Source organism: Saccopteryx bilineata, chromosome 9 (assembly GCF_036850765.1).
Source record: "Saccopteryx bilineata isolate mSacBil1 chromosome 9, mSacBil1_pri_phased_curated, whole genome shotgun sequence".
Lineage (NCBI taxonomy): Eukaryota > Metazoa > Chordata > Mammalia > Chiroptera > Emballonuridae > Saccopteryx > Saccopteryx bilineata.
Window position 1 is genome coordinate 33,045,992 of NC_089498.1, and position 25,830 is coordinate 33,071,821.

General features: G+C 46.0%; 1 protein-coding gene across 1 annotated transcript in view; it reads left to right on the forward strand.

Annotated features, from left to right (window-relative positions):
* The window catches only part of CDH13 (cadherin 13), a 1,138,640-nt gene that overhangs the window by 1,008,949 nt on the left and 103,861 nt on the right, over nt 1-25,830 (forward strand). Inside the window, exons 9-10 of the mRNA XM_066242281.1 lie at nt 18,332-18,514; nt 25,058-25,311. Coding sequence (XP_066098378.1) covers nt 18,332-18,514; nt 25,058-25,311 — 437 coding nt within the window. The remainder of the gene's footprint in view (nt 1-18,331; nt 18,515-25,057; nt 25,312-25,830) is intronic.

Here is a 25,830-nt window from a genome sequence, read left to right on the forward strand (position 1 = left end):
AGGACAGATGAATAGAACTTGCTAGCCCTGGCAAATGGCCCGCCGGCGGTGATGCAGTGGGAGTGTGGGGTATACAGGGAGGGGGCAGCAAACATAGGAGATGGCGTCATTTCCTAGAAATTCAGCACAGATTGGTGTGCTTGGACAACGGGGATAATAAAGGAGTCCAAAGACCCTCCCCCATCATATGCAAGGAAAAGGGAGGCAGGAATTGAGCTGAAAATCTTGGGCCATTGTTTACAGAATTGGTGGCATATCCTTTCCTGTCCTTCAACCATGGCCATGTAACCTGGGGCAAGGTGTATAGTACCCCTGGTACTGTGGACTTGGCTATGGAAGCCACCAATAGAGGACCGCATATAAGCTTGAGACTGGTGATTTTCTTTTTTTTTTTTTTTTCCTTTTTTTTTTGCATTTTTCCAAAGCTGGAAACAGGGAGGCAGTCAGACAGACTCCCGCATGCGCCCGACCAGGATCCACCCGGCATGCCCACCAGGGGGCGATGCTCTGCCCGTCTGGGGCGTTGCTCTGTTGCATCCAGAGCCATTCTAGCGCCTGAGGCAGAGGCCACAGAGCCATCCTCAGCACCCGGGCCATCTTTGCTCCAGTGGAGCCTTAGCTGCAGGAGGGGAAGAGAGAGACAGAGAGGAAGGAGGGGGAAGGGGTGGAGAAACAGATGGGCGCTTCTCCTGTGTGCCCTGGCCGGGAATCGAACCCGGGACTCCTGCACGCCAGGCCGACGCTCTACCACTGAGCCAACCAACCAGGGCCGAGACTGGTGATTTTCAACCCGTTGTGCCACGGCACACTGATATGCCACAAGAATTTTTAAAACATGAAGTACCAGACTGGTTAGTCAGGGTCACTGATCTCTTTTCCCTTAGATTGTCCAATAAAATAAAATAAAAAAATGACAATAGTCAACACAATAGTAGCTGTCCAGTATGAATGAATCAAAATTATATATATATATATGTCAGATTGGTGAAAAATAGATATTTTTGGTGTGCCGCAGAATTTTAGGAATTAGCTTATGTGTGCCATGAGATGAAAAAGGTTGAAAACCGTTGCCCTAGGCAGTCGAACCTGGGTGTGAGTCACGTCTCTCTACTTCCTAACTGCTACTCTAGGCAAGTCACTGGACTTCTCTAGGCCTTGTGTCCTCATCTAGAAATCGGAACTCAATCCCCATCATCAAGTCTGTTCCAGCAACTATGGGGCCATGAAATTCACTCTAGTAACATTATATCTCTTTCTCTTTTTTTAATTTTTCCATTGATTTGAGAGAGAGAGAGAGAGAGAGAGAGAGAGAGAGAGAGAGAGAGGAAAGGGGAGACATAGAGAGAGAGAAGTATCAAGGCGTTATTCCACTTAGTTGTTCCGTTTAGCTATGCATTCACTGATTGCTTCTCATTAATCATTGACCAGGGCTTGAATCAGTGACCTTGGTGTGCCAGGACAACAGTTCATCCACTGATCCACCCAGCCAGGGCCTCTAGTGACCTTATTTCCTTATTTTCTAGCTGCTTGTTACATCAGAGGTAGGCAGTGCCCACCTGTCACCTTTACCTACTGATGATCCCTGGAACTCACTGCGCTTGGGCATCATTTTCCTTTCTTCCTGGGCCACACACCACTGCTGTGACTTCAGATCTCCTCTTTTCCTTGGGGCTTAACTCACACTAACCTTCCACCCACATCCTGACTGTAGAACATGTACGCTTGCACACATGACAGAAGGAAGCTTACCTTTTTTGTGTGATGGTTTCTTCCTCTTTCACTTATGTTACAGCAATGATGTTAGATGTTGACTCACCTTGAAAACACTCCCCTCTGAAAAAGGTGTGTGTGTGCACATGCACATGTGTGTACTCACGTATGTGTGTATGAGTGTGTGTGTTGCATCAAGTTACTGATGAGCTTCCTTGAAACTTAATGGTCAAGGGACTCAGTTTCCATCCAGAAGTTGCTGTGATTCACAAATAGGACAAAGTCATGGATTTTCCCGCGTTCGAGGATATGTAGATGTTGGGCAGATAAAATGTATTATGCTCACTTTGTTAAAGATGGTGCTGCCCACGTGAGGCCGTCGCCCAGGTGATATTAATGTGTGTTGAGAATCCTTGCAGCCTGGGGCTTGGTTTTGGGGTTAGGCCTTTCCCACCCATTTTGATGTGGGGCAGTACAATCCAATCATGCCTCAGAGAAGTGACTTTGTATTAGAGACTTCCCTATTATGTATATTGGATTAAAGGTTTGGATTTCTACACTATAAAATAGGGGCAGAATAGGAGCTTGTGCTCTTGGTTCCTGGGATGATTAGCATGAGAGAGCAGAAGGAGCAGAGCAGAGAGCAGAAAGAGGCCATGTGGCCAGGAGAAGCAGCCAAGATGGCAGAGTGCTGAGTGAGATTCCAGTTTGTGTAGAGTTTGTGTAGAGAGAAGGAAGGAGATGGGGAACTGAGGAGAATAAGGCTGGTGAGCTAGAAACCTTTGATTCTAGGAAACTCGGATAAGTCAGTAGCTTTGTGAGCACTGAATGTGAGTGGGTTTTGGAGCCCAGTGTGTGTTTTTTGCTTGCCCACCGAGTGCAAGCTAGAATTAAAGACTATGACCCATCAGCTTTTGGCTCCGTTGTTTCTTTACCGACTGTCCGAATCCAATGCAGACCTGAATGGGCCAGGCTGCTGTGATAGTAGCCCTGGCTACTGGCTTTACACTAGAATATGTATCCAAGAAACTCCATCATTTCATCCTCAGCAATCATAGCATCTGTGACATAAAGAACAAGTGTTGTCAGAGTGGCAGGCATTAGCAAAGGTCTATTTCAGGTGTGTGTCTATGAGGAGTCCTACAGCCAAACAGGAAGAGATTGTGTTTGGGCATCTACTTGGCCAGTCAGCTCCACCTGGGCCCAGAAAGTTAACAGCCACCATCCCTGTTACAATTCCTTTGCCGAGGGCAGGCCCACCGAGATGCACTGTAAATACAAACAGCACCTAAGGTACCTGAAGGCTAGGGACCACAGATTCCATTAAAAGTGCTTTCCATTCAGGATTTTGAAAAGGCGATGCAAAGATGAGTTAAGTGGGGGGAAAAACACACCTTGGAAGGACCCCTATGGAGTTAATTAAACACAGACCCTCATCATGAGAACATTTGGCTTATACAAGTCTGGCTGTGCGTTCTAGGGGCCACACATGGACTTTTCAGACAAGGGGTTCCCGGAAGCAGGACAGCCCTCTCAGGGCCGGGAGAGCCTTCCTTCCATATGGACTCTTGGAGACTTTCGAGGGTCGTTTTGAGTATATCCAATTTTGCCTATTGGCCTGGGTTTAGAAACTGACACAAAAAGATTGGGCTTTTATGAAAGGTAATGTAGAGGCAGTGCCTGGGGCCCGGACCTGCCAGCGTGCCGTCTGGGTGGAGGGGACCCTGCATCCCGAGTTTCCACATCTGCAGTTGCTCAACACGGGTAGACTGGGAACTGCAACCACTCGGTTTCCATTGACATGGAAATTTCCCTTCCCGGTTCTACTGGCACAGGCGCCTGAGAGGGCTGCAAGTGCGGGAGCACCTGTCTTCCTTCGCTCTGATCTTCCTATCTAAGAACAAGCAAAAGCAAGCCCTTAAACCACCCCTCATCTCTCTCTCTCTCTCTCTCTCTCTCTCTCTCTCTCTCTCTCTCTCTCTTTCTCTCTCTCTTTCTCTCTTTCTTTCTCTTTCTCTCTCTTTCTCCCTCTGTCCCTTCCTCCCTTTCTCCCTCTCTTCCTCTCCCCATCTCTCCATCTTTCCATCTCTCCCTCCTGTCTGTATTTTCTTTTTTTATATAAAACACCAATAAGAATTTATGATCTCACACACACAGATTATGCAGGCCAGGAATTTGGGAGCAGCTAAGTAAGGTGGTTTTGACTTGGAGTTTCTGTATTTTCTATCTTATTTATTTCTCTTTCTTTCCCTCTTCTCCCTTTATCCATCTCCAACTTCTTCGGGTCTGGATCTGTGCCCTCCTCCACCTCCTTTTTCTGCACTGCCCTCCCCCACTAGCTCTCTCTTTCCCTATACCTGTTTGTATCGTCTCTCTCTCCTTTCTCTCTCCGCTCTCCTCAGCTTCTCTCTGACTCCCACACACCCTCCCCTGCTACCTGGCAATTCCCACTGCCCCACCCCATCTCTGGGGGGCAAAGGGGAGGGAATCCAGCTGAAAGACTTGACCATTTTACCTAAAATTCTTTCACTCTGTGAGAGTTCCTGTTTTTCATATTCGAATAACAGCCTCCTTCTCCTCCCTGGACCACCCCCTTCCCCTGTGCAGGTGGAGCGGCCCAGGGTGAGGTGGCCCCAGGCTGTCCTGCCTGTTACACGTGGGTTTCATTAAAAGCCTCCCTGGCACCCATTCAATGGAGGGACTGGATAGATTCTTGAACAGTGTGTTTTCGCCTATAATTACACCCCAACAATGACTGATTATGTTGTTCCTTGATTGCAAGTAAATGCGTAATGTGTATTTTTGTGCTCCCTGACCTGTAGAGCAACTTCCCGTGTATTTAACACTCTTTAATCGCACAGCGGGAGGCGGGAAACAAGCCCCTCTGGTGAAGGGACCCGGCGAGCTCTCCTTGAGGGTTGCTCTTTTCTTTGTTGTGAGTGTTTTGTTTTGTTTTGTTTTTTGGTTGGAGAGTCTCGAACATGTTTATAGATGGGAGAGGAGGGAGACATTGGCAGGTGGGTGGTAGAGAGGGACAGGAGCTGAGTAGTAAGGGGATAGGACCCAGGGGGTGGAGTTTGCATGGAGCAGGAGGGAGCCAGCCCCCTCTCACCAGAGGACAAACAGGACCAGGAGAGGCTTGTAGTGAGCAGGTTTGAACTTGGCTTTGCTGAATGCCTAGGAGACTTGCTTTCCTGGTGTCTCTGCCTCTCGGCAGAGAGGGTCAGGCAGCAGGGTCAGCTCTGAGAAGAGGTAAAAGGAATCAAAAGCATTCTCCTTGAACTTAACAGGACACTGAATCGATCACCTGTGATCTGATCCAAAGGGCTCAGGTGCGGCCCCAGATGCTGCCTTTCTGACTGCTCATAGCAGGTGCCCGTTCTGCTGGCCCAAGGTCCACGCTCCCGAGCAGCGAGGGGTTGGAGAACCAGGAGTGGAAAATGGACTGCAGACAATAATTCTTCATTGCCGAAAAAGCCGGGGTCTGAACATGGTCTTGACTGGACCAAAGGGAAGAAAATGCCCTGTTCTAATTTTCTGAGCCTCTTCGAGAAAGCCCTGCAGGTCACGGGGCTGCCGTACTTTGAGTCCCTCCTCCTTGGACAGACTGTGGAGTTAGATCCTGGGTCTGCGTGTTGCCCCCGAGTCCTGAGCACACACAGGCAGGAAATGTGTTTATTGAAAAGTGATGGGGGGGGGGGGGGGCAAGTGTCAGAAAGAACAGAAGGCAGGGAAAACTACCTTCCCGCTTTTGCAAAAGAGATTATCAGTTGCTAATTCAAAAATTGTAGAGTAATGAAAATGACATCAATAATTTATATAATAATAATTACAGTCTTTGGCTTTACCCTTGAATGTTTTTCTGGCAATGTCTGATTCAATTACTCCAGAAAATGTTACTATGCTATTTCAGGGTTTTCCTGTGAGACCCCAGTCTAGGACCAACTTGCTGATAAATCTTGTCCTGAGGGAGCTTGTGGGCTGCTGTTTACAGGCAGATGCATGTAGGGAGCCCTTGACCTGATTTAGCTAGATTAGTGATTCTCACCCAGGGAGGATTGCATGCACGTGCATGCACATACATGCACACACACACACACACACACACAGTCACCCCACTGGGACACCCAGCACTGTCTGGACACATTTTTAATTTTTATGACTTGGGTGGTGCTACTGGTTTCCGGTGGGTTGATTAGCCAAGGATGCTAATCAACATCTCACATGGCAGCCCCTTCCCAACAAGCCGTTGTCCAGCCTGAAAAGTCATAGTGTTGATGTTGTGAAACCCTAAGTTAGATTAAAAAATACAATCAGGATGAAAAAGCATTGGTCAAGACTCTTCTGATTATGAGTGATACCAACTCTAAGTAGTTTAGACAAGGTAACTTTATCTTGGCAGAAATATTATTTAGCAAGAGTCTGCTGTAACAAAAAGATCCCACAAAGAGCAACATGTGTTTCCCTGGTCCGATTCCTTTTAATGATGGGCACTGTGGCAAAGTTCATTTCTTTGTTGATTTTGTCTGTGTTTGTTACAACATTATGCCTATATTGCTTTTAGGCATTTGTCAAAGCATTTAATTCTCACTTAATCATCATAATAGTCCTAAGAGGGCAAGTGCTATAATTATTCCCATTTTGCAGATGAGGAAATGAAGAACAGAGAGGTTAAGTGACTGGCCCATGGTCACACAGCCAACAGGTGACAGAGCTTGAAGTGGTGTTAAACATGAGTGACTTCCCCTTGTGTGCCTTTATCAGTGTGAAAGTGTTCACTGGGGCACCCCTCTCCCCACACCGACTGCTGTCATGTTACTCCACCCTGGGCTCCGAGCCCAGGTGAGACAGAGAAGAATTAATTTCCTAACTTTCTCTCTCTTGTCAGACCTGATTCCCAAGGGGATGATTCTCATCCATCTTTTCTCCCTGTGGGATTTGGATGCTCCCTGGAAACTCCTCAAGCCACCTCTGGAAAGAAATATGTGGCTGTGCTGTGGGAATTACAGTTATGCCAGTGGGGTCCATGAGAGACACAAGTCAGAGGTGCAGACTCAGACGATGGCTTCAGAGCAGTTTCTTCTGACTAAGACACTTGGGACTTAAATGTAAATTAGAAGCTGTAAGTCATTTCCGTGTATGAATCTGTACAAATCCCTTGTAATGAGAGCGGAAGGTTCCTCTTGTCCTTATTTGCACTGGGATGTTAGCATTGGGAGCCTAAGCAAGTGTGCCGGTTCTCCCACAGCCCAGGAGATTCAGGACGCGCTTTCTCTAGCCCAGAAGGAGGCCGGCTTACTCTCCGTGAGCTCCAGAGGGTCTGTCATGGTTCAGCACTAACCTGCACAGTGCCCTACGCAAACTGGGGCAAGGAGTCTGCTCCAAGCGGGTTAGTCCAAGGTTTCAGAGGAGATTAGGCTCTCCTGGCTCTCCCTCCAGACCCTTTGTGCCATTCAAAGAGGGCACCCTCATTCCCAAATAGTTGCCTTTCCTCATGTGGCAGCCAGGAGGCAGTGGGTTCTGGGAAGCCATCCAACAGTACCCAGCTTCATGTGTTTGAAAGATGCAGCACAGGTGTGACCTACCTGATGTGTGACTTAAATCCACACCGCCTTAAACACAGTGTCACCATATGACCCAGCAGTTTCACTCCTAGCTGTCCATCCAAGAGAGTGAAAATTTAAGTCCGTGCAAAAAAGCTTGTACATGAATGTCCGCAGCAGCATTGTGTACAATAGCGAAACAGTAGAAGCAACCCACATATTGATCCATGGAAGAATGGGTCGATAAAGTGTGGTCTGTATTCAGCCATAGAAGGAACAAAGCACTGACACAAGTGACTACGTGAATGAGCCTTGAAAACATGCCAAGAGAAATAAGCCAGACAAAAGGCTACACGTTGTATGATTCCATTTATATGAAATGTCAAGAATAGTAATAGAGACAGACAGTAGGTTAGTGGTCATCAGGGGCCGGGAGGGATAGAGAAATGCATGACTGCTTAATGGGTATGACCTTTACTTTTAAGGTGGTGAAAGAGAGGACTTCCAGGAGGTAGCCCTGGGATTGCACCGGCAAATGTATGCCGTCGGCCTGCTTCGCAACCCCCACAAACTCCTTGAGCACAGAACTGAAAGAATTCTCAAGGTTCCCCAGCAGAGGTGTTCTTTGGCGCTCCCAACACCGGATCTTCACCTGTTAGGGCCCAACACAGGCTGGAATGGACCACAGAGATCTTTTTTAATGCTTGATCAGAACACTAGGCAGGACCTTAGTAGTCAACTGAAATGGTTGGTCTCAGCCCTAGATACTCATTAGAATCATCAGGGGAGGTTTTAGAAATACAAATACCTGGGCCCCACCCAAGCAAAATCTCTGAATACAAGACCCCACGCTTTTTGAAGGTTTTCAAGTGATTCTAATGTGTAGTCAGCATTACGACCTTCTGTTCTAGCCTGACACCCAACCTCTCTGGTAAGTGGACTGGGCCTCGGAGAAGTTACAGGATTAACCAGGACTTTACCCATGAGTTAGAGGTAGATCAGAACGTGCCCATGTCATGGAATTTCCCACTCCTATAAACATTCAGAATAACATAAATCAAATTCCAGCATCCTTAGGACAGGCCATGCTACTGTTCCCCAAAAAACATCATACGTCATTCTTCATCCAGACTCAGATGTTTGTGGTTGAATTGGTATCTGTACCGAAAATCTCTTTGCTTCTCAAAATTACGCTATTTCCAATTATCTCGTCAGCTGTACAAATGTGTTTTGCCCCTTTTATAAAGAGAGAAACTCAGCTGAAGAAGAGATGCTAACGTAAGATAAAATAAAGTGCCCATGCCTGGCTTTTAGAGGAGAAAAAAAAATGTAGGCATATTTGTTCCTCGGCTCTTATTTTTCTCTCACCATCTAATGTAATATTTATTTCAGCTGTCCCTAAGGCAGGGATTTCCATGCTTCTTTGTAGCAGCAAAACTTTTGTTTTCAAGCAAAATCGGAGGCAGGAAATCTAATACACTAAGCAGATAAAATATAATTAACAAATTCTGCCAGTAATTTAAGACTATTGTTTAGAGGAAAACATGATACATTGGGCGGACTCCAGTACCATCTCAGCAGCACTCTGAGTTCCCAGGAACATCGCTTACGCACCACTGCTCACCTGCACCAATGCCTGTCAGTCTTTGGTGAGTGATGTGTTTCCCCTTCATTTTGTACAGAAAAAGGCACGTGTTGTTATTTGAGCCTCTTCTTCTAAAAAAATCATTGGTTTAGTTTTGTGGACGTATGTGTCTCTATCTGCCAGATTTGAGGAGCCTCAGTAGGCAAGGTCGTGTCGAGGAAGAACACAGTCATTAGAAAGTGGGCTGGCGGGCCTCCGGAGAGCAAGCACTTGGCTGGCATCTTTCTCAGAAGTCATGTACCCAGCCCCTCTTGTGTGTTTGCAGCCAACACGTGGAAACTCGGCACAGGAAGTGAGTCAGCACAGAAGAGCATGCTCTGAGAGGGGAGGGGGCAGCTCCTGCCACAGCGGGCAGTGAATGTTGTTTCCCTCTCCTGCCTGTTGGCTCGTTTCCCTGCATCTGTAGAGCCAGGAGGCAAGGGGACACTTGCACTTTCTTCTTCTTGGAATGGCACTCAAAGATGGCAGCCCTCCAGAAATATAACTCTCCTTTCGGCCCAGTCATCCCTGGGTGAGTGGGTCCCATGGACAAAGGGGATGTTTGTATTAGCTCTCCTGGATCAGCAACCACATTACCTGGATGCCAGTGAGTCTTGGAGACTGCTTTTCACGCCCAAGTATGTTTCTTTGCCGTTGAGCTGCTATCCCTTGTTGCTGTTGAACTATTTCCTCATTTGGCTTTGCATTTCCTCACCTGTTTAGTCATAGTGGCGTGGCTGAAAACATTTCACTGGGAAGTTTATTAACTGGGGAAGTCTAATAGGCCCCTTTGTAACTGTTCTTTAACATAACAAGTAGGTTACTCTCTCTTTCCATAACAGAGGTAGCATGCAAATACTGTTGGCAAAGCAGCTGGCACAAGAGAAAAATATAACAATTGTCAGTCGCAGAAATTAATGGTAGTTGGATCAAGAAGGAACTTCAATTGTTTTCTTTAAAAAGAGTCCTTATCTTTTAGAAATACACACAGAAATGTTTACAGACAAAATGATATGTCTGGGAATCGCTCCAGTAGCACAGAAATGGGGAGATGTGGGGGTGCAGATGGGACACAATGGGGACGTGAGTTGAAGATCTCTGAAGCCTGATGGTGGGCATTGGGGTTCATTATGCTATTCTGTCTGCATTTTAAAATGTTTGAAACTTTCCAGAGCAAGATGTGAAAGAGAAAATGAAAAATATACTTGAGGAAATGTCTGTGGAACCCAAATCATCGTGAGAGATAGCACATTTCCCTGACGAGAATGGCAGGCATTCACCTGACTTGTTTTCCCCGGGGCTCCATTAGTTCCAAGGAGTGGAACCACTCCAGGTGGCCAGAGTGCAGAGGAGGTTGCTGGCCGGCACCCAGCCTTTTGCAGACAAGAAGCATGGGGAAGCTCACGGGAATGCGGGCAGGATCAGGAACCCACTCAGTGATCAGCGATTCTTCCTCATCTGTCCTTTGACTTTGAGTACCTCGAGGTCTCTCTTCACAGTTGTTTTTTTCAAGGTCTCACTCTTTGGTTTCTCTCTGCCCATTGTATTCTTCTGATAATTCATCAGTATCCAAGTGGCAAAAATGGCCGCCCTGTGTTCAACGACTCAGAAACTTTGTGTTTAAGGACTCTTCACTCTCTGATTATAGCCTCTATTTCTCTGAGTTCAAATGCTTCAAGAAGGCATCTGGTTGTTCTTGAAACAGCCAGTGGATTGGTTACCAGGGTCCAATTAACTCTGATCAAGGAAACTAGGATCACGTGACTCAAAATAGTCTCCTAGTAATACTCTCCTTAGGAGCAGCTCTGGGAGGTCATTTCCCTCAAAATGTTTTATAGATCAGTGGTTTTCAACATTTTTACAATGGGGATCTATGAAAATAGGAGAATTGTTTCAGGGACCACTAAGGCAGAAATCACCCTGAGCATAAGCAAACTCTTCTAAGATCATTGGGTCTATAATCTTCATACAACATCAGGACAGTTAACTCTTGTACGGACCGGCACAAAATCTCTGGCAGACCCGTCCGCAGACCGGCAGTTGAATAAAGATGATTCAGGTACCCTGAACTCTAGGTACTCAAAACCTTTAAAGATCTTCAGAAAAAAAAGGAAGACCCTCACCCATCATTTAGAAATTCTATCATCTCTGCCATTGGAGCTACAATTTAGCTCACTTTTCTTTTTCTCGGTGGGAATCGAGACAATCTGGTCATGAGTCTCACTGTGAGACTCGCAGATACAGGTGCAGTGTCCTCTTCCCTGTTCGGGTTTTTATTTTCTAGACAAAAATGATCCCAAATGTTCATGTCTACTTACAGTGCTCTCACTTTATTTACGATCTGGTGTTAGGCATATGGGGGACCAGAGACCCATCTCCAGGAGCTCATGGTCGGTAGGGAGGTGCGTGCTCCAGGCTACTGCTGGAAAGGGCAGGGATGTCAGTCCACATTGCCAGGAGCCCCAGCCCTCCCATCTGACTCATTTCTTCATTGTGTGAACAGTCCCCCAGAAGTGCTGAAAGCCAAAGCTTTGATACCACTCCTCATCTTTAGTAAGAATAAGGCACTTAGAAAATTCTAAATAGATAGAGGAAAAATAAAAAATGTTCACCGATGTCTGGGGCCATGATGGTCTGGTGGGTTCCTGAGTGTTCTCCTCCCATCTTAGTCCTACAGTCACCTCGGGGTCCAGCTCTGGGTGTCCTGGGGAAGGGCTGGGGGAGGACTCAGTAGGTTCCAGCATCTTGAGCACTGGCTGATGAGCAGGTTGTGGTTCTCAGCCAAGCAACCTCGGGTGTCTTATGGGGCTCTGGTGCTAATCACTTCTTGGACATGGGGCTTCTTTTTTTTTTTTTTTTTTTTTTTTCATTTTTCCAAAGCTGGAAACGGGGAGGCAGTCAGACAGACTCCCGCATGCACCCAACCGGGATCCACTCGGCATGGCCACCTGGGGGCGATGCTTTTACCCCTCTAGGGCATCACTCTGTTGCATCCAGAGCCATTCTAGCGCCTGAGACAGAGGCCACAGAGCCATCCCCAGTGCCCGGGCCATCTTTGCTCCAATGGAGCCTCGCTGCGGGAGGGGAAGAGAGAGACAGAAAGGAAGGAGAGGGGGAGGGGTGGAGAAGCAAATGGGCACCTCTTCTGTGTGCCCTGGCCGGGAATCGAACCTGGGATTCCTGCACGCCAGGCCAATGCTCTACCGCTGAGCCAACCGGCCAGGGCCACATAGGGCTTCTTTAAGATAACTGGCTGAACTTTATGTAGAACTCTGTACATTTGTTAAAATTTTATTTAAATATTTTATGTGTATGTTATGTATACTTTATATATATTACATTTTTATCTTTTTTACATTATTTTGTATATATTTACTTTTATTGAATTTTTTGGATTGGCATTGGTTCATAAAATTATATAGGGTTCAGGTGTACAATTCTGTAATACATCATCTGCATATTGTGTTGTATGTTTACCATCCAAAGTTGTCTCTTTCCATCACCATTTATCCCCCCTTTACCTCATTCTACCCTTCCTCACCACCTTTCCCTTCTGTAATCTCTTCATTTTCTATTTTTTAATATTTTATATTAAAATACATATAATATTATATAGAAAGTGGACATAAGCATTAAGTGTAAGCTGAATGAAAATGTCCTCCTGTTTTCTTCTAAAAGTTTTATTGTTTTACCTTTCACATTTTGTGTATGGTATGAGTTAGGGGTCAAGATGCATTATTTTCTCTACATGGATATCCAGCTGACCCAGCACCACTTATTGAAATTACCATTAGCTGGACCCTAAATTATATCTAAATATAAAAGCCTCCATAACTGGCCAGAGGTGCATCCTTGGAGGTATGACCGTGGAGAAATAGTAGAAAACAAATTGTCTGGATATGTCATAGGTAATCTCAATATATAAAGAAATGGAGTGGCTGGGAGGGAATGTGTCACCTACAAAAGTTATAAGCCCCTGAGGGGAGAGAGTAGTGTTTCTGTTATTTATTGCTGTATTTTCTGTGCCTGGTCAATGCTCCAGCATGCAATAGGTACTGAATGAATAATTATTAAAATGAATTCTTTCATATTTCTATCCTGGGATGAATCCCAGTCATAGATGGAAGGAAACAGGGAATTGGATACAGCTTGCCTTTCTAAATGTGGGTGCTAGACAGCAATATTGTGTGCCCTGGCAATGAAATGCCTGTTATTAGAGCAAGACAAGAACAGGTAAATATGTCAGGTATACATAGCTGAAAAGAAAAGAGCTTTTTTCACACCAATCCAGAGAAATAAGATACTACGTATATACCTACATTATAAGGCAGACTCATGAGAACAGGAAGAATCACAGGAATTTAAACCATATTCTCCAATTCGTTTCTGAGAAGTTCATATGATATAGAATGAAATATGTCATCGTCATCATCATCACTAACAAATATGTGTTTCTTACCCTATGCCACACAGTGTGCCAAGGTCCTTATGTTATCTTATATAACTCATTCACAGTTTCTACCCATTAGGCTATCAGCCAGAGATTAGATTTTTTTCAAATATCTGCATCCTTTACAAAAATATAGACTCATAAAATTGTTTGCAAGTTATATTCTGATGCTTTCTCCCTCACTCTTTTATCCTCAAAAACAGAAACTTATGTTCATAAAAATTTCTGTGAATTTATTTTTTTAATTTTTTTGTATTTTTCTGAAGTGAGAAGCAGAGAGGCAGAGAGACTCCCGCATGTGCCTGACCAGGATCCACCTGGTATGTCCACCAGGGGGCGATGCTCTGCCCATCTGGGGCATTGCTCCATTGTCACCGGAGCCATTCTAGCCCCTGAGGCGGAGGCTATGGAGCCATCCTCAGCACCTGGGCCAACTTTGCTCCAATGGAGCTTTGGCTGTGGGAGGGGAAGAGAGAGATAGATAGAAAGGAGAAGGGTAAGGGTGGAAAAGCAGATGGGTGCTTCTCCTGTGTGCCCTGGCTGGGACTCAAACCTGGGACTTCCACACACCAGCCTGACTCTCTACCACTGAGCCAACCGGCCAGGGCCTGTGAATTTATCTTTTAATATTCCAAAGCCAGGGACCTGATGACTACATCCCAGATTTTCAAGTTCAACATCAGTTCTCTATAAAACTTCAGGGTCGACAGCTCATGAAACTGGACTCTATTTGTCAAGCATTCAAGTTTGCATATGGCCAGTCCCCTAGAGTCATCCACTGTCACTTCTTCCCCACATGCAGCTTTCTCACCTGCTAATCATTATTTTCATCTTCCAGGTTCACCTTAACCTAAAGCTCAACTCTTTGCTCTAAGGAACAACTTTCATTCCTGGTACATGATAAAATGCAAGACCCATTTTCCCCAGTGATGGATGACCTTTATGACAAGTCCAGGCAGGCTCATCATAAATATCCATCACGAAACTCACCCCACCTTTTCAAACTAAAGAGAATGAAATTACTTAGTTCTGAATTTAGAGGAGAGAGCTAATGAGCCTCAGTATGTCCCAAGCCAATTGCCCACACTGATTATATAAAAATACATTTTGCATCTGGTATTTGATTTGCCACACAGTTTAACAGAAAAGTAACTTTATCTATTTTTTCCAATTAAAGGAAGTAATGTTACAATCAATATTTTCTCCTTCTCTGGTGTGGTAAATTAATGTCTGTCTATTGTTTTTAAATCACAAAGTATGCATTGCTATAGAAATAGAAAATGGTACTATTTCATTTTAATCTACTTAATTTTCCATTCTTGAATTACATAATGGGGTTAAAACATTGAATAGAATTAATAGAATGAGTATTTAATTAAGCAATAATGAGTTTCTAAATGGATGCTCAAGGAAACTGGCTTTATAGTTTATGCAAGAATCAGATAATGGTCTTAACAAAGGCTATAATAATTGTGTTGAATGTTTTCTATATTTAAAGGGTTTTTTTTTTCTGAATTCTCTCAGTAGATTTAAACATAATCCAGTTCCTTAATTAGACTCCACTTTGTTTTCTAAGTAAATTTCAGATGCCTTTCCATGGCCCGCAGGGCCCTGGACAGAGACTCTGTCCTCTGGAGTACAGTAGTGAGCAGGTCTCCCCAGCCCTCCCTGCACTCCAGCCCAACCACCTTCCCTCTCTTCCAGGATGTGCCATGCTCCCTCTACCACTGGCCTTTGCATCTGCTCTTCCAGATGCCAGGAATTCACCTCACTACCTCCTCTTCTTCAGTTCCCAGAGGATTCTTCCCTAATGACCCTTCCCAGTCTGGGTCAGGTACCCATGCCCGCTACCACCTCCCCAAGATACAGGTTTTACAGGGACTATGTTATTTATTTCCTGGCACTTACTACATCTTTCTAATTATACATATACCATGTCTGGATTTTTACTAGAGAATTCCTAGAACCTAATACTATATCATGCCTGGCATGCAAAAGCCACCTCACCAAATACATGTTGTCTGGCTGGCTGGAAGATGGATGGATGGATGGATGGATGGATGGATGGATGGATGATGACCAATGGAGATTGGATAGATGATGGAAGGAGGGAGAAAGGGAGGTTGGGTGGATGGATGGATGGATGGATGGATTGGTGGATGACGGATGTTGAATGGATGATGGATGGTAGATAAATGTGTCGACGTTACTATATCTGAGGACATGTTAGGGCCACAATACATACTGTGAGAATTCCTAGAACAGTACCATCTTCTCACTCCACTTGGTATCATTTACTCACACACTAAAAAGGCATTTGGTGCCAACCCCTTTGGTAGGTGCTGCAGACATGAAGAAGAGGTTCTTGGGTGAAGCTGCATGTGCTTGTCTTACATAGACATGGCCTCGATATTAATTTTACAATTTCACTCATTTACTCACTCATTCAGTTATCCATTCATTCATCTATCCACCCATCAGATTTTCATGTGTCTAGCTCTGTGCTATGCACTGGAGATCAGGACTGAATGAATTGCCCATCAGGGGCCATAGGTACAGCGCCTAGGATTCTAAAATAAACTTTAAAAAAATTGGGGGGGTCAAGGAAAATTTTAATTATTTTCTCCTATCAGAAATATTGAAACTTTTAAAGCCCATAAAAACATTATGATAGGAAAAGCTGACAAAGGTAAAAGTGCCTAAACCACAAAAGTCATAATGCACCCTGCAGAGATATCCTGAAGAACAAGAGATCAGTCCAGTCCCTGCCTTTCTGGAACATTCAGGGAAGTGGCAGAGTCAGGCACAGGCAATGAGCCAGTCCTTCTTAGTCTCACTCCTGTACAGCTTCATCCCTTCACATTTCCTCACACCCATCAGCTTTGATACCAGGTTCCTCTTCCTACATTTTAGACCATTCATTCATTCGGCAATTATCTACTGAGTCCCTATGTGCACCTAACATCATGCGCAGGGCTGGAGGTAAAGCTGTGTCAAGACAGATGCACATAGAGCCTCCAGCTTCCACAAATCATGATCTGTTCTTATAGCATCTTCATCTCACCAATGTGACACTCACCTGCTTTGACAAAGCAACTCCTCATCTAGGTATTGGATGTAACAGCATTTCTACCTGACTGATGGTTTCCAGCATCCTGTAGTCTTAGCACTCCCCATGCCTGAGTAATTGTCCACCTGGATGTCAGAAGAGCCACAAGGACAGGTTATGAGCTGAGGTCTGCTGTGATCAGAAGGGACAGAGAACTAGTCCTCTGGGCCTCAGCTACAGCAGGGGGTGAAGGACTAGTATAGCATGTGGCTCCTGAGTGGGCATGAGGAATAGAACTTATTGAAAGAAGATTACTAGAATCCAGGAAACTTAGATCTGACCTTGGGTTCATTAAACTGAACAGTTTTGGATAAGCCTCTCCTCCTTCCCTCTCTGCACCTATATCCTGATCTGCGATCTGAAAGGAGGAGAGAGCGCATGCGCCACCATGCCCTGCTTCTGGACGCACAGCAGACACGTAGCTGCTACAGCCCTCCTTCCTGCTGAGCCCAGGTGCACTGCAGGCCCCTCGACATTGAGCTCAGGGAGCCTCACCAATATGCAGGGCTGGCTCTTCCATTGACAACTCCTTGCCACCCTTGAACTTGGACTCAGTCATGCCTCTGGAGAGATTCTAATGTGCAGACAGGGCTGGGAACCCCCCAGTCTGGATTTCCAGCTTGGGTATTCCATGACTTTCACAAGGAGGAGGGAAAGATACAAGATAGGACTTATTTAAACAAGAATCAGGCCAAAATATCTGTCTCCCAGAGCTGTGTCTGTGTGACAGCATCCTCCATGTTCCTCCGCACTCCAACCACTTTGCATCCCGCACGCACGGTCTAAGAATTTCCCAGCTCCCCTTTTATGGAAGGAAAACAACTCACCAAGGTTTGCTGAGGTGTGATAGACAAATTAGTTGCCATCCGCTCTCCACCCCCACAAGGCATCAAGATTAAGGCTTATGATTAATGATTTGCAAGTCAATTAATCAGCTGCTGCTTTCGAAACCTCATTTCTCAAATTACTTCTCTTTGTACACAAGGGCTTTTTGATGTCGTCTTACTGTCTCTAGATTCGCTTTTCTACTAATTGAAATTCCAAGATATTTCTTCTTCTTGTCAGCTTATTGGTATTACTTGTTTGTAAAATATTTGCAAATGGATTACTATTCACCTGTACTGTGTCAGAGGTAAGCACCAAAACAATACTTTATGCTTCCAGCGAAAGGGATGTGCTAATGATCGCTTGTGAAACTCTCTATCTATGGGAAAGCCAATTTTTCATTTATTGATTTATTTTCACCACACCTACTTGCAACAAGTACTTGAGATGTATTACAATAAAAGCACAGGTGCAACAAGGCCCCAAACAATTGATTTATATGTTTCCTTAGAAGATAGGTTCTTAAAGTCACACTGGTTGGGTGCAGGAGGTGGGAAGGATGACATTGGCTTTCTTCTTTGGAGCAGGTGGTACAATCTAGCAGAGGCTCTGGAGCCAAACACGGGGCTTCCATTCCGGTCCCTTCACAATAAGCCCTGGCACTCTGGTTATCTGGTCACCTTGTGGCTTAGGGTATGTGAGGCTACAAGAACACAGGCAAGCAAAAATGTATACAGGCTCAAACTCAAGAGAAGTTTGTTTCTCATTCGTCAACGGTTCAGGCGGGTGTTCCCCTCCATGTGTTGACTTGAGAACCCAAACCCCTTCCTCCTTGTGGCTCAACCCTCCCCCGCTTCCTGTGATTGCTTCCATTCAGGCAAACAGGAGAAGGACACAGAGAGGAAACCCCACTGTTCTCTATCATAATCTTCCTATGTTCCTTATTTGTTATTAATTGAGATGATATAGTAACGTATCCAATACCAGGCATATGGTTGAGTTCTGTAAATGGTCTTTCCGCTATTTTTTTTTTTCATAATAGTAACACTAATTATCGGCCTTGTTTGCAGTTTCAAGCCACAGTTGAGGAAGGATCCGTGGGAGTTATTGTCAACTTGACGGTTGAAGACAAAGATGACCCAACCACTGGCGCGTGGAGGGCTGCCTATACCATCATCAATGGAAACCCTGGCCAGAGCTTCGAAATTCACACCAACCCACAAACCAATGAAGGGATGCTTTCTGTTGTCAAGGTAAGGGTGCTTGCTCCCAGCTTCCCCACCCCCCACGCGTGAGCTGTGAGGGCCCACCATGGGGCTCATGGCCTCTCGGTGTGGGAAGTGTTCTGGGTAAGTCAGTCTTAGTGTCTCCCCCTGGAATTAAAAAGAAAAAGGTTCATGGCTTTCCTCACAGCCATAAAACCAACCTGATTTACAGGTTCCAGAAAACTCAAACTTATGTGTAACCTTAAAAAAAAAAAAAAAAAAAAAAAAAAACAGCCAACTTAATTTTTAAATGAGATTCTCCACATGTTTGATAACAAATTAGCAAAGATATACAAAAATGAAATATGTGAAGTTTTTTTTAAAGATCTATGCTCAAAATAGGTGTTGTTACATTTCTTCTGTGCCTTTCTTAGAGTCTCGGTTATTCTCTTAAAAATAGGAGATAATTACATCCACGAGCTAATTCTTGGTGTGAAACCTCCCGGGAGCTTCTGCCCAATTTCCTGACCCAGGTGGAATAGGAGAAAATGTGATAACGAATGCCAAGCCCTAGGCTCCCACAAGCACTCCAGAACGTTGGGTGGGAGTTTGGGGGAGGCAGAACGTACTGGTACGGTGTCTCGTGTCCTAGGAGGATTTTCACACTTCTACCCTCGCTGGGAAGTTCTGGAGAGAACTCCTGCCAGACAAGGACATTCATTGGGACAGCTTCTTTTCTGGTGGGTGAAGCCATTTGCCTCAAAAGCAGGGAATAATCATATTTATAGTCATTGTAACCATGGACAAAGCAGGAACATGCTACCTACCCCACTGTGTGGCCCTTGGACAAGATACCTAACTATGTGTTATGTACCTCGGTTTCCTCCTCTGTAAAGTGAGGGTGATAATACCAACCACCTCTTGGGACTGTCATGAGAAGTTCATGAGCTCATATATAAAAACATGGAGAACAGTGGTGAGCGTTAAAGCCTGTGTCCATTTTCTGTGGCTGCTGTAACAAATGGCCACAAACATAACTTTAAAAAAACAGCCAGGCCCTGGCCGGTTGGCTCAGTGGTAGACTGTCGGCCTGGAGTGCGGAAGTCCCAGGTTCGATTCCCGGCCAGGGCACACAGAAGCGGCACCCATCTGCTTCTCCACCCCTCCTCCTCTCCTTCTTCTCTGTCTCTCTCTTCCCCTCCTGCAGCCGAGGCTCCATTGGAGCAAAAGATGGCCCGGGCGCTGGGGATGGCTCCTTGACCTCTGCCCCAAGCGCTAGAGTGGCTCTGGTCACAACAGAGCAACGCCCCCGATGGGCAGAGCATCGCCCCCTGGTGGGCGTGCCGGGTGGATCCCGGTTGGGCACATGCGGGAGTCTGTCTGACTGCCTCCCGTTTCCAGCTTCAGAAAAATACAAAAATACCCCCAAAACCCCAGCAATTTATTCTTACACATTTGGGGGCCCGAACTCCAAAATCAATTTCACAGGGCCCAAGTTGCAGGGCTGGTTCCTTCTGGAGGCTCCTAGACAGTCGATTTCTTCATCTTTACCAGCTTCTGCAGCTGCCTGCAATCCTTGGCTCGTGGCCCCTTGCCCCACCTTCAAAGCCAGAGACACAGCATCTTCATATCTCCCTCTGACTCTGACCCTCTGCCTCCGTCCTCCCATCTAATTCTCCCTTTGACTCTCCTGCCTCCCTCTTTTAAGGACCTTTATGATGACATTGGGCCACATGGATAACCCAGGATCATCCCTCCATCTCAAGGTCCTAGTTTAATGACATCGGCAAACCCCCTTTTGCCTCCTAAAGTAACATATTCACAGGCTTGGGGGATTAGATTGGTGGATGTGTTTGGGGGTCATTATTCAGCCTAACTGTATCCGCAAAGTTCCACAACTCCCCTGGGGGCAGAAGCCATTGAGAATAGACATCTTGGAGAGTTTCCAGCTTGCTCCAGAGCATGAGGGCTCTGGGGTCCTCCCAAGCCCACCCTCCAAATAAACCTCAAGTGTTCACCTGGAAAGAGCAGCCTCCGGGTTTTCCCAGTTCTTCCTCCCTGATAACGCAGGCAGTGGCAGAGTTGTCAGGGGATCCTGACACTGCCCTCCTGCACCCACCACTTCTATTTCAAAGCTGTGAAAGTCGTCAAATAACACAGCCACCAACTGTCCTCAGCGACTGGCCCTGTGTCCCCACAAGCTGTCAGGCAGTGTTCCAGGTCTGCAAGAAAGACAAAGCTTGGGGAAATACACATCTGCCTCCTGCCTCCTGGAGGAGCACAGTTCTTGCACACGTGTTTATATCTGCACAGCGCTCTGCATCTGAAATGTTAGCACATTGAAGAATCACCTGGAATACTAGTTAAAATGCAGGCCACACCATGCCACAGCTGCCGAATCAGAACATGAAGGAGAGGAGCTCCAGGTGACGCTGCCGGTCACAGAGCCCAGCCCACGGATGAGTTCTGTCATAGAATGAGAAGTTGCCACCTGCAGACTCCTGAGAAGGTGCCCACAGAGCCTGGGGCGCTGCCTAGGCTTCGGTTTTTCTAGTGAGTGGACTTCCCGTGCTTCCAAATGAGGATGACGACTCCCTCCATTCAGCTGCCTGCCACATGAATCCCTATGAAGGCCGTGAACTCTCCCTGCATCTCAGCATACCTGAATCCAAGCCCCAGGACACAGGCAGGCCCAGCCACATGCCTGCGCTCTCCACTGTGCCAGCAACCTAGCACATTAGTTAGGAATGCTTTCAGCCACAAGTAACAGAACGCCAGCCTGATAGTGGCTTAAACAGTCAAGAAAATGTAATGCTCTCCATAACTAAACAAAGGGTAAGGCAGTCTAGGATTGGCTGGCAACTCAAGGAGACAGAGAGCCAGCAGGGGGCAAGGCAGACGCTCTGGCTTTTTCCTCATGGACATAAAATGGCTGCCAAAGCCCCAAGCATCACATCTTCCCAGTACTGTGATACAAGACAGGAAGCAAGGACTCAACCAGGCAAGTGAGAGAGAGCAAGCTAGCTCTCGTGTGCCCCTATCTTCTTGATAGGAAAGAAATTTTTTTTTTCCACGGATTGCCCAGGTAGTTTCCCACGACATGTCATTGACTAGGTGACACATGTCCACCCTCAGCTGCAAGGCAGGCCTTGGCAGTAAGCGGTGGGTAAGGGAAAAGGGTGTGGACACAGCCGTGGGGCAGCCAGCAGCAAGTGGACCTGCCCTCGCCAGTCAGCAGTCAGGGCACTGAAGAACTAGGAAGGCTCAGGCTTGTGCCGTTTGCGGGGCCTTGCTGCCTCCCTGCAGGACCACATTCTACTGGCTCTGGCAAGTGAGCACCTGTTTCCTCTTTAGCCTTCTGGTCAGAAATACCCTTAGTTGCTCTGTAAGCCTATTTCAAAATGTCAGAGTAACTCTCACAGCTGAGTATAATCCACCCTGCGTCTTAAGTCTGTTTTCTCTTTTGTCCTCAGAGAAGCGGGCATCAAGAAAGCAGGCACCCTTGATCCCCAACCTCATTAGGCCTAAAAATCACTGATGGATCATGTCCAAATCCTCCCTCTTCCGGACAGCAAGCCCCAGCCCCTTTTCCCTTCTTGTGTGGGCCGGCTTTTCCAGCCTTACACCCTCCAGGACAGTGGTCCATACCCTCTCTTGACATTTGCTGAAATATTAATTGCATTGAAATCTCTTTAAATTTATTGTGTTTTCAATTTCTTCCAATTCCCGACACACATATTCTGCACCAGACAAGTCACATCAAAAGGGTAGGAGGCCCGAGACAATGGAAGGCTTCTAAATCCAACATGCCGGAGGGCAGGCCTGGGAAGGGACTAGAGCAGGGACCCCAAGTCTCACCAGCTCCGCACAACCGGAACTACTCCCCCGCCTTGCGCAGAGGGAAGTGAACCCCTGAGCGGCTCTGCTGCTGCGGGAAAAGCTGGTCTCTCCCTGCGCGGCTCAGTCCCTCGCTCTCCGTTCCCCCCTCTGTGGCATTCTTCAGTCCCCGTTACTCTGCAGCCAGCATTGTGCTTGGGGAACGCGGGCAGAGCAAAACCAGGCAGGAGGGTAGCAGCTCTCCAGCTATTTCAATTCCACACTCTGCCTTCTCACCATCTTAAACAGCTTCTTATTGTTATCAGACTCTAGAGCAGTGGTTCTCAAAGTGTGTGCCAGGGCGCACTGGTGTGCCCTAGAAGATTTCCAGGTGCGCCCTATGGTATTCCAGAGAAATATGTGCCCAGATATAAAAATAAATATAGTTACTCTATTATACCATTCTATTACAGAAATACTGCTCTTTTTGTTAACACATCATTATTCTATTTATTAACACATCATTATATTATTTTTAGATAAATACACCCAAATAAAATGGATAGATTTCTCAAAAAAGCAGCGTGATATTGAAGAATCCGATTCTGGAAGTGAGCAAAAGTTAAGTGTAAATTAAATAGGACTTGCAGGCTGACAGGCAGAATTTAATTTATAGCATTTTCCATCACTTAACACTGAACAATACGATTGGATTAGAAACCCATTCATGGAAGCTTCAAGTGATTTTGGTTTAACATCAACAGAGGAAGAACTGGCAGCTATATCCACTGATCGTGGATTGATGATTAAACATAAGGAATTATCTGCTGAAGCCTTTCGGATTTCTATAAAAGAAGAATATGTGGCAATGTCTAAAAAAGCTTTGAACATTTTACTACAATTTTCAACATTCTATTTATGTGAATTAAGATTTTCTACCCTCAACACAATTAAGAGTAAAAAGAGAGGAATTCTTCAATGTATTGACAGGGAAATGAGAGTTTGCCTTTCAAATATATGCCCAAACATTGAAGAAATCGCTAGGACACATCAGGCTCATGTTTCTCATAAACACAAGAATGAAAACACTTAACACATTCATGCCAGAACCTGCCAAATTTACTAAATCTTAATAAGAATGTATCTATATTTATAAAAAAATAACATTTTTGTTTTTTTTTTATTTTTTAACCCCTCTTTTATATGAATTCTAAAAAGCATAACTCAAAAAATGTAACATAAAAATGTTTTTAATGTCAGAATAAATTTAATTTTGTCATATTTATTTCATTTAATTACCATAAAAGCATGCTTGGACTTTTTTTTTTTTTCTTTAATATTTGACTATAGCATATTTCTCAGACATTTGTATATAGCGTACCTACAATTATTTGTAGGATTTTAAATGTGCTCTGACTTCAAAAAGTTTGAGATCCACTGCTCTAGACCGATCTCTGCGTGGAACCTTCAGCATGTATCCTATCCCCTCATCTTGACCACAGTTCCTTTGTGCTGGGACTTCATTGACTCCAGGAGGTGCAGTGACTGCCTCTGGCCCTCTAAGTCCCAGGGTTACTAACGTCAGGGCCAGGACTTGACCCTGACCACTCTTGTATTTGGGAGTAAAGATCGCCCTTTCAGCTAAGTCCGCTGTTTCAGCATGAACAGTAGCCCAGGGCAAGGCAGAGGACTGGGTCACAGTCAGCATCACATACCAGCATCACCTGGTATCACAGGCAGTTTCTTGCCTCATCAGGGCTGCTCACTCGCCCTGAGAGCCAGACAACATGCCATTGTGTCGGACTGTCCCAGACATGGCTATGTGTCTGGTGTCACAATATAGGTCCAGTGAGCCCCCGAGTCATGGTGACAATTGAAAATGCCCCCACGTATTTTCAAATGCCCTCATGTATTTTCAAATGCCCCCACGAATTTTCAAATGCCCTCAGGTGGGAAAAGGCCCAGTGGCTTGACGCCATGTGTCTCAGCCCCTCAAATTCTTTCCCCTTCATGACCCCTACTTGCAGACCTGGGCTGAGGGATCCTCTACTTTAAGTGCTGCAGGGACCCCAGCCCTTCCAGGGGTCCCCAAACTTTTTACACAGGGGGCCAGTTCACTGTCCCTCAGATCGTTGGAGGGCTGCCACATACAGTGCTCCTCTCACTGACCACCAATGAAAGAGGTGCCCCTTCCAGAAGTGCGGCGAGGGCCAGATAAATGGCCTCAAGGGAGCCGCATGCGGCCCGTGGGCCATAGTTTGGGGACGCCTACTAGACCTTGCAGCGAGTTGGTGGGAAACATTAAAAATGTTTGCCTTTCCCACTGGCTCTCCCATGGTGACAGGGGTGGGGTTACCACAAAGCTGACAAAGCCTTGGCTTCAGAGTCCCTCATCCAGCTGAGCTCCATGAGTGTCGGAGTTTGGCATTACAAGTGACAGGTGGGAAGCCTTTTAATTTCAGAGTTGCTGGTGAGTGGCCTAAAGAGATCTTAAAAGGGAGGCCTCAGGTTTTTGAGACTCATTATATGAGTAATGTGTGGTAACGTTTTTCATAATCTAAAACACAACAACAACTTTCATACCTAATTTTATATCTTTATGTTTCATATTCTTTTTCTTAAAGAGGACCCCAAAGTGCATAAACCTTGGTCCACACTACCTGGATGCATCCCCGCACATCCACCCCTGCCAGTGGCATGTCAGAGACACTTTATGCAAAAGCGTCTGCCCATCGTGGCCCACGCACATGCTGAGTCCCTCTCTCTGCATTCCAGCCCCTGGACTATGAGATTTCTGCCTTCCACACTCTGCTGATCAAAGTGGAAAACGAGGACCCACTGGTGCCTGACGTCTCCTACGGCCCCAGCTCTACAGCAACTGTCCACATTACCGTCCTGGATGTCAACGAGGGTCCGGTTTTCTACCCCGATCCCATGATGGTGACCAGGCAGGAGAACATCTCCGTGGGCAGCGTGCTGTTGACAGTGAATGCCACGGACCCCGACTCCCTGCAACACCAAACCATCAGGTGGGTGAGCAGCTCCGTGGCCAGAGACGGGAGGCAGGCACAAGGTCACAAGGGCTGGTTGTCAGGAGCAAACTACCATTAAGTTAAACTTGTTAATGAGCTGGGTGAGTTGGAAGTATATGTCCTAAGTGTTGTGGGCTGAGGGCAGCAGGGAACAAGGCTTGCTAAATGGGGACGCAACCCCCACACCTCATTCCCAGATACAGGCCTGCCTGGGAGAGTGGCTTCGGGGCTGTGTTCCCAAATAACCAGAGGTATCTGTCAGTGCCAAGCACAGTTTCCAAAGGAAGAGAGAAAAGAGCCACTGTATGTGGCCCCATGAATCTCAGACACCTGACCTGCTTTATTGTTACCACAACTTCGTGAGACAGGCATTGGCGAGCTCCCTGTACAGATTAATGCTCTTAGGAATTCAGAGAGATTCAGTAGTTTGTTTGAGGCTGCCCAGCTTAGTAGCAGAGAAATCAGGATGAAAACAAGACAATCTGCAAAGCCCGTGCTCTGTTAAGTTCTCTGAAC